Source organism: Argiope bruennichi, chromosome 9, assembly GCF_947563725.1.
Source record: "Argiope bruennichi chromosome 9, qqArgBrue1.1, whole genome shotgun sequence".
Taxonomy (NCBI): Eukaryota; Metazoa; Arthropoda; class Arachnida; order Araneae; family Araneidae; genus Argiope; species Argiope bruennichi.
In genome coordinates, this window is record NC_079159.1 from 33,308,335 (window position 1) to 33,328,612 (window position 20,278).

The 20,278-nt window shown below is 29.7% G+C and overlaps 2 protein-coding genes across 2 annotated transcripts in view; one reads left to right on the forward strand and one right to left on the reverse strand.

Annotated features, from left to right (window-relative positions):
- Nucleotides 1–2,154, reverse strand: part of LOC129984372 (uncharacterized) — a 36,306-nt gene extending 34,152 nt beyond the window's left edge. The window contains exon 1 of the mRNA XM_056094243.1: nt 1,065–2,154. Coding sequence (XP_055950218.1) covers nt 1,065–2,106 — 1,042 coding nt within the window. The 5' untranslated portion in view covers nt 2,107–2,154. The remainder of the gene's footprint in view (nt 1–1,064) is intronic.
- Nucleotides 2,155–3,716: 1,562 nt separating this feature from the next.
- LOC129984576 (sialin-like) overlaps nt 3,717–20,278 on the forward strand; it is a 37,862-nt gene continuing 21,300 nt past the window's right edge. The window contains exons 1-4 of the mRNA XM_056094491.1: nt 3,717–3,823; nt 12,397–12,446; nt 16,053–16,249; nt 18,760–18,999. Of these exons, the coding sequence (XP_055950466.1) occupies nt 12,440–12,446; nt 16,053–16,249; nt 18,760–18,999 (444 nt within the window). The 5' untranslated portion in view covers nt 3,717–3,823; nt 12,397–12,439. The remainder of the gene's footprint in view (nt 3,824–12,396; nt 12,447–16,052; nt 16,250–18,759; nt 19,000–20,278) is intronic.

Genomic DNA, 20,278 nt, shown 5'->3' on the forward strand with positions numbered 1-20,278 from the left:
TCTTCTAGGAAGTAGGAATACTTCCGAGAAGAAGGATGATAGTTCAGTTTCGTCATATATTCATGAAAGTTTGGAAAGTGGTCATGATACAGAATTGAAACAAAACACAGAATCTAAATACTGCAGATTCTGAAATCTTCTAGGAAGTAGGAATACTTCCGAGAAGTAGGATGTAGTTCAGTTTCGGCATATATTCATGAAAGTTTGGAAAGTGGTTATGATAGAGAACTGGAACAAAACGCAGAATCTAAATACTGCAGAAAATCTGATCGTATTCTTTTCTGCACGTAGAAAATGTAACAAACTATTATATAAAATGTATTCTTTTAAATTAATAAATATCTTGAAATTTATGTTAAGAATTCATTTCATTCTGAAAGAAAAATAATAAAATTATTTTTCAAGCATGTATATAAAAATGAACGACAAAAGATATAAATTTTCAAAGTGTTTAAGCTTCTTTTTCTAAAATATTTCAAATGTAAATTATATGCAAATTGCAATTTTCTTATTTTTTCCCCAATATTTTTATACAGAAAAAAATTACTTACATTAAAAATAAAAAAGTTTCATATAAATGAAATGGGGAAAATAGAAATGAACGCAGAAAAAAATATGAAAAAAGGGATATGTTTAATTTTGGTTTTTCTTATTAAAAATTGCATTTGAATCTTAAATAAGAATATATTCCCGTGGAAAAACATTTATATATGCTGACCAAATATTATTTTTATGCATATAGCCAATTAGGCAATGAATAAGTGCCTGATATTTTGGTGTCAAAATGACCCCGCGCCTGTGCTAATGTTCAAAAAATGAGTCCGTGTGCTGTATTGTTAAAAAAGAAGCTAGGATTATTAGCGATTAAACTTTTATGCCTATACAGAGATTACAATTGAGGTATAGGGAAAAATTATCCACTTAGTTGTGTATTTTACCTTTTCCACTGATAAAGCAAAGATCTTTAATATCCATTAACCCTCAGAAATGAGAAAGATTTGATTATTAAAACAGAATAAAAATTTTTTTATAAATTTAATAATGAAATTAAGATGTATACTCACCACTTGCGATGTTCAAATGTTGAACTGTTTCCGTTGAAGTAGATGGTTGAATGACATAGATATCATTTTCACTATTGTCGGCTTTTGATATTTCTTCAGATTGTTCTTGTCCATTATTTACGAGTGAAGTATGGGCCTTTTTGGAATTGGACTCGTTCTTTTGGTTATCCTTATGAAACAGGGAACGCTTCATTGTAGAGGAACTGGACACGCCTACTTTTTTTTTACTACTACCAGGGGTTTTATGATAAAGCGTCTTGTAATATCTGACTTTTTCCTCTTTCCTTTCGAATTTACTAACGTTCATTTTCTCAGGCGAAAGGGTAATCTCAGGAATGTTAACTTTTTTCGCATTTCCTCTTACGTCACTTGGTAAAGAATTTTGTGACTTCGGCATGTGAAGAGTTTCAGCATTTGAAGGTTTTTCTGGTGAAGAATTCAAAGCTACTTCAGAGCCAATGCTTTTAGGGCAACTCCAACTAGTATGGCCGCCTTTTTTACACGTGGGGCAATAAAATTTCAGACTTGGCATTTCATTTTCTGTTTCTGTTTGAATCTCGTAGTCATCAGGTAGGTCGACATTTTTAAAAGCATCCAGATCTTCCATTTCGGGAACATCTAAAACTATTTTTAAATCAGGAGTCAAAACATCTGGATGATGTTCTGAAAAAGGAATATTAGATATCTCCAAAATCTGGTGGTATTTAATATCTAAGTTATCTAGAATGAAACGCTTTAATTTTTGAAGAAATTCTTCTTTTTCCATAAAAATTTTCGCATCCCGGACAATCAGCTGCGTTGTCAGTGGGTGAATAGTAGCGAGTGTTTCACCATTTTCTTTCAATAAGAATCTTCTACGGAGAAATTTCTGTACGACTTCATCTCTATTTAAATATAATTTTATGCCTCCATATTTATCATCTGATACTGCAGCTTCTATTTTTCCTCCAGATATACAGCTCTGTATTAGGTCTTTGCATGCCTTCATTATATCATCGGGATTTTCAGCAGAATGTATGAAAACACCCTTCTTTGCATCCATGTCAATTTTCTCAAATGATATGAAATAATTTTTTTACCACATCCAACACCGACGAAAACAACCATTTCTGTACTTAACAAATTCTTCATTGTTTTTATAACTTTTTTATCTCCTGTATGATAAAGATATTTATGCTGAAAAACTAAACTGACTATTAATGTTTGATAAACAATTCTCTGATATTATTCAGTGAAATCTTGATAAGATAATTCAATGTTTCAATTTCAAATACATCTCGTTGAGGAAGTTGAACTCATTTATCACTTTTTTTAGTCAGATTAAGTACTTCAATTAGAATTAAGATATGAAGTAAATATTCAAAATAAGTCAAACAGATTGTTATAAGATCATGAAGCGGGAGATAGCTACAAGGCCATGGATTTTGAGATAATCTTTAAAATATGTTTCGCTTTCTCTGCAAAATATTTTGCAATTATCTCTATTTTTGATTTTACTGACAGTATATGTATTTATTTAGCGTAAAAAAGAGATGAGTGAGTCAATGAATAAGTCTATCAGTTATTTTGTTCCATATCTTTCTTCTATTTTTTATCAAATTTAAAATGATCATATTTCCTGCACTTTAAGCTGGCCACTCTGGATCTAGAACCTATTTAATGGCAGATCTGGATGATGAATTTATACAAAATTAAAGAAATGAAAAAAAAACAACAACTGAAACATGAAACTATTTATCATTTTTAAAGAACATAAGTAAAACAGTATGGAATTAAAAAAAACTTAAATACATGATACAAATTTTTAATCTTTGCTTCAGATTAAATATTATATTGTGGTTTTTGCATTCTTTCGAAAGATGGCGTGTCTGTTTCCCGCCGATAAAAACATTTATAAATGAAATTTAGATTTTTTTATAGATTTGTAAATGGAATTTGATTTTATTCCTTTGGAATCAAGATTTTTGCATTTTTTCAAGAAATTTTAACTGCTAAATTTCAAATTAAAAAAATATATAAATTATTCTTTTATATTTTTAAAAACGCACGACTTTTATCTCATTCATTCAGTATTTTAATATGAAAAAGAATCATTGTTCAATATTCATTACATTTTGATACATATTGAAAATACAAAAATCCTAATTTGACATAAAGAATTCCAAATTTGAATTATTAATAACTCCTCAACAGTCAGCTCAGTTACTGAAACGTTGTAAGTATTATTGTAATTTAACATGCAAAATTTGAATATATATATATATATATATATATATATATATATATATATAATTTCTATATCGACAGACATTTACACATTTATTGTACGATAATTCGTTTCGGATTTACGAGCAATGTCTGAATACTTTTTTGACCGACTGTGCAATAAATACTATTACAAGATTATTCTATGGTCGTAAATCAAGCGTCTCAAACTATCAAACTAATGGAGCTTTTAATAGTAAAGCAATGAGTTGTGAGTTGTGTTATTTATTACTTTCGATGATGAAATTAGATATGATTCAAAGTTACAACACTTATCATTAAAAACCTCTGCATATTTTAAAATATCATCTTCTCTGAACTTAATTCATATTTATTCAGATGGTTTTCATTGGCATTGTATTGTTTACGAAACTCACCTTTGCCTTACGGATTTCCGAATTGCTTTGAAATTATTTAGCTTTGTGTATTATCTGGTACGACTCACTCTCCGATAAGGCAGGTCCCTGAGTTTACTGGGCTGAGGGAGGCCCCAGGTACGTTGATTATAAAATGTTATCGATGTAGTAATTTGTGATACGAATATTTGATTTCTTAGGATAAAGATTATTAGAACAATATTAGAATTTTGTTATGCATAATTGGTTATGTTTTTGTCTACTTTATTACATTAATTTTAAGTTAGGTTCCTTTTAGCATGTTTTACATACACTTTCATTTTCAAATATAAACAAATTTTCACAAAAAAATCACTAATAAAAAATTCTAATGCTCGTGAAATTTTTATTTATTAAAATAATTTTTATCTAGTGATCTGTTACATTTTATGTAGTTTGAGATGTATATAGGTGAAATAAAAATTGAAAATTTCCATTATTTTTTAACTTACTCTATTATTCTAAGATTGAAAAGTTTGCTAAATTTTCCTAAAATAAGCAGTTTTTTTTTTTCAAAAACTTAAGTTAATATGTGTATTTTTTCTTCAAGTAATTACCGTTCAAGTCTATTTGAGTTATTTGATACTATAAAAATGTATATGTATCATTTTCATTTTATGTATTAGGCTATATTAGCTATTTGGTACTATAAAATGTTTTGCATCAATTTTTATTTTATGTATCAGTCTACTTTAGCTATTTGGTACCATAAAAATGGTTTTGTATCAATTTTTATTTTATGTATCAGTCTACTTTAGCTATTTGGTACCATAAAAATGGTTTTGTATCAATTTTTATTTTATGTATCAGTCTACTTTAGCTATTTGGTACCATAAAAATGGTTTTGTATCAATTTTTATTTTATGTATCAGTGTATTTTAGCTATTTGGTACCATAAAAATGGTTTTGTATCAATTTTTATTTTATGTATCAGTCTATTTTGGCTATTTGGTATTATAAAAATGTTTATGTATAATTTTTTTTAAAAATTCGTCTCTGAAAGTAGTCAGATACCTTAATAGGTTAATTAAATTAAAAATGGGTAAGAAAGTGAAAGTATATGAATAAATTTATTACAGGTATGACTACTTAAAATTCAGTGTCTGTTTCATCATGAATTAATATGGTATTTAGTTCAGAAAGTTGTAATATATTTACCGAAGAAACAGGTGAGATTTTATCTCTATAGTGTGAAATAAAAATAAGATTAGTATTCACTGAATTTAATCCGCATGTTTGAGTTTGTGTAAGGAAAAGATGATTTGAACATTTGGTCGAGAAGGTAAGAGTTTCATTTCGAAAAATTGCATGAGTCTCCAAGTCTCGAATCTTCGCGAGTAAGTAAATCTAAATAACTGTATGTAAATTCTTGTAACTGTATGTAAATTCTTATAGTTTGCAAGCAACAAGCAATTCTTGTACATATATACTTATATAAAGCTCAATGTGTGTGTGTGTGTATGTGTGCTTTGGCGCTCTACAGGCCAGATCGTTTGAAATTTGGCACTTGCATACCTTGGAAGTCGGGTATGTGCACCTGGGGTCCCTTTTTTTGAATTTTTAATTAGAATTTTTATTAATTATTAAATAGTAACTTCCCTCCACAAAAATCTATTCATTTACCCACCGCCAAATGAGTAAGGCTTCAGTTTTTTCCCCAGGCTAACGAGGATAGGCTTAACATATTTTCGGCCGATTATTTCAAAATATTCTGTTTATTTTCTTAGTATTTGATGCATTTAAAACTAAACATTGTTAATTAATCGATCATTCAGTACTTTTGAATTAAAATGAAACAGAATAAAGGAAATTAAAAATTTCTAATCTGCCTAGCGTTACACCAACTGCCGTAGAAAATTTACGGATTTGCGTTATCATAATTGGCGTTGAAAATTCACGCATGCACATTGTGTTCTGATTGTTGACAACTTTATTTTCAACGGATACGGACTTGGTTTTGATGGCTTAACATGTTTCCGACCGATTATTTCAAACGATTCTGTTTGTTTCTTAGAGCTTCATGCATTTAAAACTAAACATTGTTAATTAATTGATCTGTTCATGATGAATCTGAGAAAATTTTGTTGAAAACTTCTTGAGATATTACATAAATTAAAAAAGATATTCTTTAGTGCCTATAAGGTTTAAATACTCAGCGACTCTATTTTCAGCACTCATATTAAAAAGAAATGCTTCGTTTCAGTAAAAAAAAATGTTCTTATATTAGTTGCAATTTAACCATTTTCACTTTCATTTAAAGCATAAATTCTACGGGAGCTAACAGAAAATTAGAGAGATACATATTACGTTATGGCTGAAGGCCTTTATAATATTATGAATGAATTATATGACTATCAAAATTTGAAGCTTTAAAATATTTTGATGAAGAATCTATTAAAATTGGAGTTACATAAAATATTGAATTATTAAAATTTTAACGAGCATTAAGATTGGCGACCCGGCTGGTCGCCAAAGGCGGCAAGTATATATATTTCATGTATCTCGGAAATGGCTTTAACGATTTGGGTCATATTTTATATTTAGATAGGGTTTTGCTTCTTAAGTTTATCTATATAGGTGTCTTTCCTGAAAAAACGAGATTTCATTCACACAAAAAACAGTTTTATAACTAACTATTAGAATAAGTATATTCAACTTCCGCTTTGAAGTGCTGGCAGCGCAGTATAGAGGTCAGAGCAACATGAATGCCACGTGTGCTTTGGGTCTACAGTTTGAATTGCGCTGCTTGCTTTATTTTTTTACTTATGCATTTATACTTAATATTTTTGCTCTTTAAGTTTATCTATATAGCTGTCTTTCTTGATAAAACACACACATTATTTTATATTAACATTTTTTTTATAACTAATTATTAGACCCCTTTCTATCTGCTCTCATACAGACAATATCATACAGCGTCATTTCGGACCCGATTTCACCATGTCAAAACTGAGTGTAAGTTTAAAAATATAAGTAATGACAGATAAAATGTGAAATGAATACTGTAATATTGTTTCGAATAACATGTTAAATTAACAGCATTCATGATTTGTGATTAAGATTGAAAAATATTCATATGTAATCAATATGTAATTTGTATCTAAATGTTTTCTCCGACCCCCCCTCTCAATTTTACAAAAAAAAAAGACACTCCCCCCCCCTTAAAAAAAACTGTCGAGAGATGATCGGTTTTCCAGATATTGAATTTTTATACAAGAAATGCTTTATGAGAAAATGTTCAAAAATAAATGAGTTATTATTGTTTTAAATGATGATAAAGAAACTGGTGATAAATATTAATCGCGTTTTGTAAAAAGATATAGCAAGCTGTATAAGTAGGAACCAAAAGTATGAAGATGAAGGTGCAAATTAAGCTTGAAAGAATAAGTTTGAAAAAAAAAAAAGATGGAAAAATCAGATTTGCATCCAACCCAAAACGAGATCGTAATCTTTCGATCAACCAAATTAGAAATAAATATTGTTTAAATTGTAAAAAAAAATGAATAAAAAAATGAAAGAAATGATGAATCTGGCCTGAAGACTTTATCAAGAGTCATACTCAGCCAGGGATACAAACCAGTGATTTTTTTTTTGAAGTCTAAGTACTAATCCCTCGTGACCCAATATTTAGATAAAAAACAGACCCCCAGCCCACCCCTCAGTGGAAAAAAAATACCTGGTTTGAATCATTGTCTAAGGGTAACCCATAATGAAGTCTTCAGACCAGATTCATTACTTCCTTCATTTTTTAAAATTTCATTTTAACCATTTTCTTTGTAATTTACATTTAATGTTTATTTCTAATCTGATTAAGTTCATTTGTGTTTTAGATGTAGCAGCATTGGCCCGCTCTGAATGCAATTTATCTTCCTTTTAATAGTTTTTAACTCAAAAAATATTTATTTTATTAATTAGTTTCCTAAATATTGCTTTAAATTTTGGTTTGCCCTCCTAATAGCAATAATAAGATGAATCATTATAAATGAGTGTAAGGATTCTTTTTAGTGTTTAGGAAACTTTTAAATATAGAATACTTACACTCATTTATAGCAATAATAAGATGAATCATTATAAATGAGTGTAAGGATTCTTTTCAGTGTTTAGGAAACTTTTAAATATAGTTGTAGGTTAGATAATAATAACTAGAAATTAAATTAAAATTTTTTGATATTATATGGCTTTTATAATAATCATTACAAAATAAGAATGCAAGAATGCGATATGCATCCTTCAGAGTGGTGAGTCGGATTCAACATAGGAGTGCAAAGAATTGATATTGGAATTTTTATAAAGCGAATGATTATAAGCCCTATGAGTATTTTTTAAAATTTTTTAGAGCCAGCTTTCTTACGAAATTCGCTCTTGAGACTTATAAAGCTGAAATTCTACCGACGCATTGTCTGCCGTATGATTCTCTTGTGATGCGCTCTTACTGTCAAATTAGTTTACACCTATTATCCAATTGAATGACTCTATCGTTACAAAAGATGGCAAAGAAGGAAGTCCTCTAATAAGATAAAAAAACTGATTCAAAGGCGCACATCATTGTATTTAACATGTTAAAATTATGAGACAGATTCTCCGAACATAATAATAAGGATAATATGGTAATAATATTGAGAAAATAAGAAAAATATTCTTTGTGGAGGAAAAGAAGATAAAAAGAGATAAAATTATGGCCAATGTCATTTTCTTGTTTAGAGCACTTTAGAAAAGAGTTCAAGCAACCACGTGAAATTCATGTGCTTTACATATAGTTAAAAAATTGGGATTTTTATTTGTTGTTGTTTCTTATGGCACTTGCCATGGACAAGCCCGCTGTTCGAAGACAGTCGATTTAAGCGTGAAAGAGCGTCTCTTCTTTCTATAGTAGCGCCATCTAGGGCCAAGAGAACGACTTAGCTACACAGTTCACAACCCTTTTTACGGGGCAGACTTTATTCCCAGGTCGTAATTTAGACCTGAATCAGAGAACGATCACCCCTGATCCAATACCCCCAGGGTATTACTCTCGACATGGAGGACTTTGTCACCACGACAGATTTATACGAGCGTCAGCCACCAAGCACGCGGGGAATCTTCGGCCGGTGGGGTTCGAATTTGCAACCTAAGGGACACGAATCCAACGCTCTTCCAACCAGGCTATCCCGGTCTCGGACTTTTATTTAAAACTAAAATATGTATCTGACTCTAAGCCATTCAAAGTCAGATGCATCCCTTATTAATCAAAGATCTCCACAAATCAGAAAAGACAAAGAGATATAGTCCCCCCGCCGGGAAGGGATTCGGTAGATAGGGATTTATATTTATCTTCTTACGGGGAAAATATCTTATTGAGAATTTTAATTTTAATCTTAAATATATTGTAACGAATTGTAATACCTCTTTCCAATGAAGTCACTTTCCTGGTAAGAAAGATAATTTTAGAGATAGTTCTAATAGAATTTGAATGGATGCTAGGTCATTGTCCCTTGGCGACAAAAACAAAGGTTTCTGGAACTGCTGGAAATTTGGCGATATATTGATTAAGTTACGATAACTTTCTAGAAGCTTCTTTGCTCTGTCACGGAAACTATAAAAAGCCAAGATATAAAACTGAGAGTCAGTTGAGAGTAGCAGGCGACTGGAGAAATGTGAGAAGCCACTCTATTTCGAATTCTCTATGAGCACTTTGTAATGTTAAGTTTGTTTATAATAGATTTGTTGCTAATGTGTTGTTGTTTATTACAAGTGCTGTTTTGGGATTTCTCTGTTTATGTTTTGCTATTATGAATTCGTGCTGTCATAATAAAATGTCCTATCTGCTATGGTGGTGTTCACAGTAGAACGACAGTACGACTTTGGAAATTCGTTTTGTAATAATATCACTAACAGCGCAAGAAGCGTTTAGAATAGAATGTGTGAAATGTAAAAATGGTATAACATATTTAAAATATCAGAACATGTAAATAGGTTCCTAGGAGCATGTATTTTTTTAATGAGATCTTAAAATCGGAACAATTTATATTAGTATCTTTTGTTTTTGAAAGCACGATTTTTAGTCTTCTTATATCGGGAAGTTTCTCAACACAGAATAAAAACAGGATTCATCGTAGAAAACAGGATTCACCGTAGACTAGAAAACAGGATTCATCGTAGAAGGAAGAAAATAATCTAGATAAAACTCTTAGACTTTTTTTGAAATCAAGAATATTAAGATTAAAAACAAACAAACAAGCAAACAAAAAACGTTAATTTGCGAAAATTTTTTATAGGAAATGTTACCCGAGAGGAAACTAGTACGTCGTCAAAATGTCATTAAAAAGCATTCAAATAAGGGTCTATTAAAAATGAATGACCTTATTTAAAATTTCAATACCTTTTCACTCTTTAATCAATTATTATTTATTTATATTTATTAGTTTATTTTTTTATTTTTCAGCACACCAGATGGTCTTTTTCCTTAACAATACCTAGCTTTATTATCCCTGTTAACTATATCCCATAAATTCTCAACACTTTTTGGATCTATTCGAGAAATGTCGTTTCTTTCGTTGCAATATTGTTTATTTTAAATAAACATATACTTAATAAAACCAAATATCCTGTTTCTCAATCCAAAAAGGTGATATTTCATCACTCATCTTTTGCAGTTGAGCCGTGCTTTTGTTCCTGTTCTTCGTTCGACACTTTTTTTACTTACAGATTTGGGTCATCAGAATGTTTGCTACCTATCATGACTGTCATAGGTTTCTTTAACAACTTAAAGGTTCTTTAACATACAAATTAAAAATATAAATTCTAAAGTTCTAATTACATATTTTAAAACTTGCTGCACTATGGTAAGAACAAGTCGAAACATAATTATTTCCGACGAAGAATTAATTTTAAGAAAAGAGGCTCCAATCGATTTAACATTAAAAGCATATAATATAATCATTATAAATATCTACGAATAAAAAGGTAGTTAAATACTGTGAATGCTATGATTCAGGTTCTATAGAGCAAAATCGTTCTAGGATATTTTAAACGAGTAGTTATTAATACCAAATTAACATACGAAAGCCTTTTGACGATAATATGTCATATTGAGGATATACTGAACTCTCATTTCCTAGCACCTTTCTCGCCCGATGCAGTGATCTGAATGCTTTGTCTTATGGTCCTCTTCTAATAGTAGGACGATTAACTGTATTGTTGAACCCGATATTGTTAATATATATTATTATGTATTAAAACTATATGGCAATGAACTACAAACTTAGTTCACCTAATTTGGAAAATGTGGTCAAACAGTTTTTGTGAGTTCTTTACAAGAAAGAATAAAATGGATGTTTGAAGATGTTGAAAGTCAGGCAATTAACAATTTTTAAAAAGGATATTATTAGTAATTGCAATTATTTTTTAAGGAGAATAATATTTTTTTCAAATGATGAAGGAAAAATAAGAGTAAATGTTGTTGTTTCTTATGGCACTTGCTATGGACAAGCCCGCTGTTCGAAGACAGCCAATTTAAGCTTGAGGGGGGGCGTCTCTTGTTTTTATAGTAGCGCCAAGAGAACGACTTAGCTACACACACGTCACAACCTTTTTACGGGGCGGGCTTCACTCACGCATTTCATTCACTCAACCACAGATCGTAATTTAGACCTGAATCAGAGAACGATCCCCTGATCCAGTGCCCCCAGTAGTATTACTCTCGACATGGAGGACTTTGTGACCACGACAGATTTAACACACGTCAGCCACCAAGCACGCGGGGAATCTTCGGCCGGTGGGGTTTGAACTCTAAATAAGGGACGCGCATCCGACGCTCTACCAACCAGGCTATCCCGGTCTAGAGTAAATGTTAAAACACATAAACGAAAATTTAAAAAGCCAATATCAAAAATTTACCTTTCATCCGTACAACTATGCAATTATTGAATATACAAGGTGATCAAAATTAAAACACCCCTACTCTGAGCTCTCTATACAGCAAACTACTCAGTGTAAAGTCTTCAAAATTGTGGAAGATACTATTCAAGACATGTGATAGCGGATTATTCGAAAAAAAAATTAATTCCAGAAACACCGACAGATGGCGCTGTACAACAGAAAACATGGTAAAAAGACGCAATTTTAAAATCAAGATAAAAAATTACTTTTTTTATCGTTAATTCCGAAATAGGATTTTTACTTCCGCTTATATCTCAAAATATTTACACTTTTAATTTGTGTCTCACAATAATTTGTAGCAGAATGATTTGGTTAAGATCCTATTTTTTTTGTAATATCAAATAAAAAGAAATTTTAATACCCCCTCCCTCACAAAAAAAAGTTTTGGCTAGCAAGATGGTTACCAAAGGCGGCTAGTAATAGATAAAAGACTATTAAAATATTAGGCTTTGATATCTGTTAGAATTTAATGCTTAAAAATATATCCTTGGGAGAATCATGAAAATTAAATTATATATAAGACATTTATTTCAAATTAAGCACAGCTAATATTTCCAGTGAACCAGTCAAAGACGTGTAATGCACAATTATTTCGACGTTATCTTTTTTCATTTAATATTTCTGTACTGCTATAATAAATGCTTTTTATTGGTTCCATTAATATAATTTGTTAAAATATTAAATATGTATTTTTTAAAGGGAATTGACCTTATAGAAAAATGTGTGAATATTACATTTTATTATTTATTTTTCAGATTTCATATTGTATAAGCCATATTCAAGGACATTTGACTTACAATGCTTGGTATGTATGGATTTTAGCAGGTGTAACTTAAAAATCAGTTTGAACATAGATTAAACTCAAGGTGTACGTACACACTTGAAACTTCGAAAATCGTTCAAAATATAGAATATTTCTTTATTGCTTAATAATGTTCTCTGATCCTTTAGCTTTCAAACGATATTAAGATGTTTTCAATATTTCGAAATATTTCTCGAGTTATAATTATTTTTCTTGAGGTGCTTTCATTAAAAACTCTAGTTACGGTTTTTTAAAATTCATTTTATGAAGAATGATATTTTTCCACTATGTTGCTGCATTCAAACAATCATAACTCAACAAGAAATTAACCAAATACAATTATCTATATCAAAATAATCTGTATGAAATAGCGGATGTTTTGTGCCTCAATCAAAGTTATGTTTATAGAAATAAATTTTTAATAGCTGTTTAAAAGTTAAAATGACAGAAAAAATCTCGCTTTTTCTATTCATCGTTGATGAAAAAATTGTTTAAAAAAACTATATATTTTTATAACTTGATTGAGGCAGACAACATGAAGACTAATATTAGGCATCATTTCCAACTAGAATTGTGTGTCTGTACAAATTAGAATTTAAGATGTCATGTTTCAAAACATAGGCTAATTAGCTCATTAAATATTACTCAATTAATTAATAATTAGTGTAATATGTTTTTTTCTCACTGAAATGAGTTAAAACATATATTAATCACCTACTGTGAAAAAACTGGATTTTTAAAGTTAAAATTTAAAAAAAAATCTTCTAGAGTGTACGTACACCTTAAAGTGTAGTAACATAGGATTATTTTAAATTTACTGACTTTTAAAAAATGCTATAAAATATGAATATTATTATTATATGCTTAAATTAGATAATGTACAAAATTTATTTATTTTTTCTAAAAAATATTTTGCGAGAATCTTTAAAGTAATTATGTTCAGAATAATACGTTAAAATAAGCAACATTAAGACAATTGCAAATAATATAGAAATTCATAATAATTGCTTAAATCTGAACTTTCACAGGCTCCGAGTGAATAGATAAAAAATTGCCAAACTAGAAAAATTATTTATAATATATATATATATATATATATATATATATATATATATATATATATATATATATATATATATATATATATATATATATATATATATATTCAAAGATTCTTACTTTTCCCTTGCCTACACTTATCAAAGAAATCCTATCAGAATCTCTTAGTAAATTACTTAAGTGAACATTTTCTGCTCTTTGCTACGTTATCGCGATGTAAAGAGATAATCGATTTCATATATATTTATCTATATGTATATATTTGTCTCTCTCTCTCTCTCTGTCTATCTATCTATATATATATAATAATATTTCAAATTCTAAATCAAATTCCAAAGTTTTATTTCAATTTAGCCCATATTATCATCATTCTAAAATATTCTCTTATTTCCTTATCCAATTCCACCTTTTTTTTATTTCACACGAGCTCTAAAAATGCTTTCATCTGAACTTTCACAGGCTCCGAGGAAAGAGATGAAACATTGCCAAACTAAAATATTCTTTATAAAAGATACCTAAATTCTCTATCCTAAATAGACACGTGTAAAGAAATCCCTATCAGAATCTCATTGTATATAAACACAGGGAAATATATTTTTTGCCTTTTTAGCTTTTCACCTTTTTAACTTTTTCCTGTTCTTATGTCGCGCTGTGAACGGATGTGTTTTGTTTGTGTTTCTTGTACATAAATCATGCCTCCCAGGATGGAATAAAAACAAAGTTTAAAATTCGAAAGTGTCTTTTTCTCTTCGGACACTGCTTTAAAAAATTATATTTGCACACACACATATATATATTCATTCTGTTATTGTCTTTTATTCCATTGTGATTTTCTTTTACTTCAACGAAGACACTGAAATATAAGAATTATATATTTAAAATAACCAGGATAAAAGTAAAAGAACCAAATAGAAGTGTTTAAGTTTTCTAAAACGTTTGTCCTTGATACTTGTAAACAAATCTTTTCAGAATAATATAGATTTTATTAAGAATCACCCTGATAAATTCATTGTACTGAATTTATTTAAATAGTTTTAATTTTCAATGGAGCATAAAAAATCATTTCTTTTCTTTTTAATCTAAATTTAAACCATGCGAATATTATCTTAATGAAATGTTATATAGCCTTAAAGAAATGTTTCGTGGGTCCTAAAAATTACTAGGAAATTTTTATATTTATGTACTTGATGTTATGTTAACGATCTGATAGAACAGAATTCAGTATGGTGATGGAAGGTATTCAGTATTCAGTGTTACAAATCACGATAAGTGACTCAAAATCGTAAAATATGTATTGAAATTTTGACATCCAGCTTGAAAGGCAAAAAGAATCATAATAATTACAAAAAGATTTTTTTTGATTAATTATTACCAGATGCAGTGATTGCCGCTGACGCCATTGCATGCCTTGGAATGATACAAAAACAGTTTCCGAAAGCGATTTCAATTACTAGATATATTTTTGATAGTAGCGTTTAAGACACACCGTGGTATAAGATTCTCCTGTATGTCCACAGTCGTCGTATAAATGAGTAATTCAAAGTGATCCTATAGGAAAAAGTGCCATGGATTAAAGTCCGGTGAATTTGGAAGCCAAGCAATGTGTTCCGCATGTCCAGTTAGCCTCTATAGTTAAATATGTAACATCCAGATGATTATGCTCCATCCTAGAGAAATGTATGGAGGTATTATTATGGTTGAGCCACTGAAGTGCGAAAGGGGCAATTTGTAACATTTTCAGAGAGGGCATGTTGCGAAAAAAATATTACATTGTTCCAATGAGGCGTTTCAGCAACAAGTATAACCCCAAGAGATAATTATCGATGATTCCTGTCCGCACATTGACACCAAACTTCTCTGAAGATTCTCACGATACACTAGCAGAAGGCATTAGCCATCATCGACTATGCATTATGTGTGTTGACAATGCCGTCTGTAATCAGAGTCTGCATGCATTTCCCCCAGTTTTCAACGTGATTTGCAATACCATGTTCCATTATAGTTTTCATTCCACTTGATGAATGCTAACACTATTATGAGTTTGTCGGTTCATTATCGGAACAACTTGTGGGTGGTTTATTTTAAATATATGTATCTTGGTTGAAAAAGGAAAGTTTCATTTTCATTTTGCTATAGTTTATGCAATAGTTGACTTAATAATTTAACTTTTTTTAAAGCATATTTATTAACCGCATATGATTGACAAACTTTCGGCTTAACTGCATATTTTCTGAGATAGTCAATAGGTGATTAGCTTCAATAAGCAAGACATTTTTAGCGATTAATTTCTGACATGCAGTTAGTACAAAAGTACTGCATTATTTTAATACCATTATCATGGTTTATGTCTACTACAACCAACAGGGTACCTCTTTTTTCTTTATTGTAGGTAATATTTTGATATAACTGATAAAAAATTCAAAATCCATACATTCAGATAGTAATATTTTTCAACTACGATATAGAATTTTAAAAAGTATTTCAGATACATTTTATTTTGTGATACAATTTTTGTTTGAAAGCATCTAATTCCGATAGTTTATTTTATAGATGCCATTCCAAAACGCTATGTCCTGACAGCTGTGGCGCTAGCGGCTACAACTCTATCTATTACCTTACAAACCAATCTCAGCCTAGCTATTGTATACATGGTGGAGACTGTTTTCAATGAGACCACTTCCATATCAACACCTAACGAATGTAGTACTGTAAGACTAGTCAGCATTAACTCAGAAAAGTATACACGGGTAAGACTTTATAATTTTGAAATAGCAAAGTTATTACTGATTATATGTTTTTCGGAACTTTTCTTTTTTGGTTGGTTCATTATTACTTACTTATTTAAAGAAAAAGCGTACGACAGTGTTAAGTGATACAAAATGAAGACGAATCAAATAAAGACTTAAAAATATAAACAGTAAATGTTAAATACTTTAAAAGTCAGATCACGAATTTAAAAGTTAAAAGCATTTACTAAAGGGCGTATTAAAATGATCTTCGTCAAATATCTTTTTAAACATTAAAAGAACTGTAAGGAGAGATTATTCATATAATTAAATATAAAGGACATTTTCTCAAACAAGTGTTTGTTTCAAAATGTTCTTGTTTTACATTTTAAATTATAACATAAGTTGTTTAGATTTTACTTGCGTAAGAGCCAAGACTGGCCACGTTGCGCCAACATATTCTATTATATTACATTAAACTAAGAATATTATAGTTTTTTTCCTTTTAATATAGGCTAGAAATATTTGCAATTAATTAATTAATATTATTTTCTACAGTAAAATTTCACTTATTTTGCGCAAATGTAATATATTTTTAAAACATTTAATGAAAGAAAACGAATAAATATTTGATTTTGTTATGACTGGCAAAATTGTATTTTTTTTTTCATTAAATTTTAGTTGATTTTTTTTCAGTAAACGAGTAATAAGATGAATTTCATCGAGTCATTCTTAATAATTTTACTAGATTTTGCAATTTATTTTTTTAAGAATTTGATTGAATAAAATGTTGTCTCATTGTGTATCCACTTTCTCAATTTTAAGTTTGTTCACAGTTGTCTAGGAAATATTCATTTATTTCCTGTTTAAACATTTCCAAAGGATATTATTAATGAAAATAATTTTGCTTGCTAATAATTTTGTAAATAAATATTCGCACTGTCATTGTTTTCAAAATTTGAAAATTGCATATTTAGAAGAAGGCAAACAAAGATAAATTTTAGCCATCTCATCAATATATTTCAGATACTGATTTTTTCCTTCTTGAATGGTTTTTAATTTACAATTAGATGACTATGCTATCTGGAGTTTCATTTATGCAAAATGGGCATTTATTAAAACTTGAAAAGTTTCATTTGTTTTCTCGTATAGAAAAGTACAAAGACGAAACATTGTAATCATCTAAAAATTTATATTCGTTGTTTTGATGATTTTCTAAGCTTTAAGCCTGCATGAGTCCTAAAAACACACTTTTGTAATTATGTCTGTCCTTCAGTGAGCACGATAATTCAAAAGTGCTTTGAGCTATAGAAATGAAATTTAGTATCCTACATGAGTACCAAAAACACACTTTTGTAATTATGTCTGTCCTTTAGTGGGCACGACAATTCAAAAATGCTTTGAGCTATAGAAATGAAATTTAGTATGTGACTATGTTTTGATGATTTTCCAAGTTTTAGGCCTACATGAGTCCTAAAAACACACTTTTGTAATTATGTCTGTCCTTATGAAATTTAGTATGTGACTCTTATACTGAATTTGTAAATTTCTGTCAAATTTTGAACGAAATGCATTGAGAGGAAGTCTTTTTGTCTGAGTACAACTGAACACAGTAGATAAAATCGCAAAGTTAAATGGACAATTTTGGCATTAAGATCTAGCATCTAAATAGTATATAAATATCAATGAAAGAAATCTGACAAGAAAGTGACTATCAAACGGTCTGTATTTTCATTTGCATATAAATGCGATATTTCTAAAACATAAATACTTAAATAAATGAAAATTAATATGCAATTTTACCATTCAGTTTATATTTATCAAGCTTTGAGCAAAACTTATCTGCATATTGGCCGTCTTTTGGTCTGTACTTTCACATGCACTAGTTTCGTCAAAGGAATAATTTAAAAATGCAAAGGTTTACATAAATGAAATGTGGTATGTCATCTCAGTTCTAAATTTGTACTCTGCCCAATTTTAGTTTTATTTGTTTAATGAAATTGCGTCTATTTGCATATTAGGTTTTCTTTACTACAATAAGAAGCATGCAGTTCTAATATTCTGGATTCAGAAAAATAAAATTGCAAGCTCCCTTAGCACTTACGGCCTTATCGAAGTTCAACATTTTTTTGCGGACAGCGGGGGAAGGGGAAGGATTGGTATCTTTTTTAGAGTACTCGAAAAAGTTTTGGGTAGACAATTCCTGTTTAACAAAATAAAAAATAATTATCTTGTCCTTAGAGAAATCGTTTGTTTACAAATTTAATACAATAATTTATTTACAAATTATTATAACAGTTAGTTTACAAATTTAACACAATAGTTTGTTTACAAATTGTTATCATAGTTTGTTTACAAATAGTTTGAAGATAAAATCAAGGAAAACTTTACATAGTTATTGTTCTTTTCTCCATTCATAGGAAAAATCTCATAAGATGCTTTGGTGACCTTAACAATCGAATTAAATGCAAATTCAATTTGTACAATTAATACAATTAAAGGAGTAATTAATTATTTCCTTTCCTTTTCAGGGAACTGCTACCAAATTTGACTGGAACACTGAGATTCAAGGTCTTACCATAGCGCTGCAATTTTTGGGCATGGTATGTGGCTATATACCAGGAGGACGTTTAGGAGAGTTACACGGAGTTAAACGGACTATGATCTGCACTATGCTTCTAGCGTCCCTTTTCACCATCCTATCACCAATAGCGGCTGAGCTTTCTGTGTATTTATTCATGGTTGTAAGATTTATGGTCGGAATAGGATCGGTAGGTTCATATAGGAATATGTCATATTCACTTTTATAAGTTTAAAATAATTGGAAAAAACCAATGCCCGGCTTCACTCACTTGATCGCTAATTTTTATAATAAATTGCTTCAAAAACCGTCTAGTGGGTTTATGATGACAGAAGTCTGGTACACTGGATAAAAAAAAATGAAAGCCTTGAACACGAGTATCAGAAATACAATCGATGCGTATAAACTTTTGAAAAAACAGTACTTGTAGAAATTTTCAATAAAAGCAGACAGATAAACAATTATAGTTGTTTAGAGTGCAATCAGAGAGTTCGATCCGCAATGAACATAATAAAAAAAGGGTAATCTCCTTATGTGAGTGCTTACTTTTTAACCTCTTCCAATAGTATATGCAATTTTCTGGAAGAATCTTCAGATCTCATCTTCCAATAGTATATGCAATTTTCTGGAAGAATCTTCAGATCTCATCTTCTAATAGTATATGCAATTTTCTAGAAGAATCTTCAGATCTCATCTTCTAATAGTACATGCAATTTTCTGGAAGAATCTTCAGATCTCATCTTCTAATAGCGCTAGAACTGAAAAGACTACATTCTCCAGAGCTTCAATTTTGCGCACTAGCCTCAACTTTATGCCCATGTCCCAAATGGCTGCAAAGTTTTCTGAAAAAGTTAGGAACCATTGATCTGGTATCCACTAAGCATCACTGTAAATTATTTCAGACATGGCTATGAAAAATAGGAAAGCAATTTCACAGACAAACAATACAAAAATTCATTATTTATAAATGTAATTCTTTTCAGATAATTACTCATTTCTTTCTGGTGAACACCATTTTATTTTCGGACACATTTTTTGTGCCATTTCATGTAGACTATTACAGATTAGGACACCTTTCATAATTGGTGCCACGTCTAGTTCACAGAATCGTTCTTGCACACTACGTTCAGATACAAAAAAGAATTAACAAAAACTTTGTACTCGACAGATACGCCATCTATCGGCGTGAAGCTGTAACAATAAATAAGTCATCAGTTACTTTCCACTTTCTTGTATATGAGGTATACGAAGAGGGAACACTCTATTTTTTAATGAATTTGCTTAATGGGAATCAACTTTCCTATTATTTAATATATTTGTATCAAATTTAGCATCTCTGAGTCAAAGTGTTAGACTTGTAGGATGCCAACAGGCATCTTTTTTTCTTAATTGTTATTAGATATTAACATATTATTTAATTTTAATAAGATTTCTATTTTTATTTATTTTAAATTTTAATACCTGGTGAA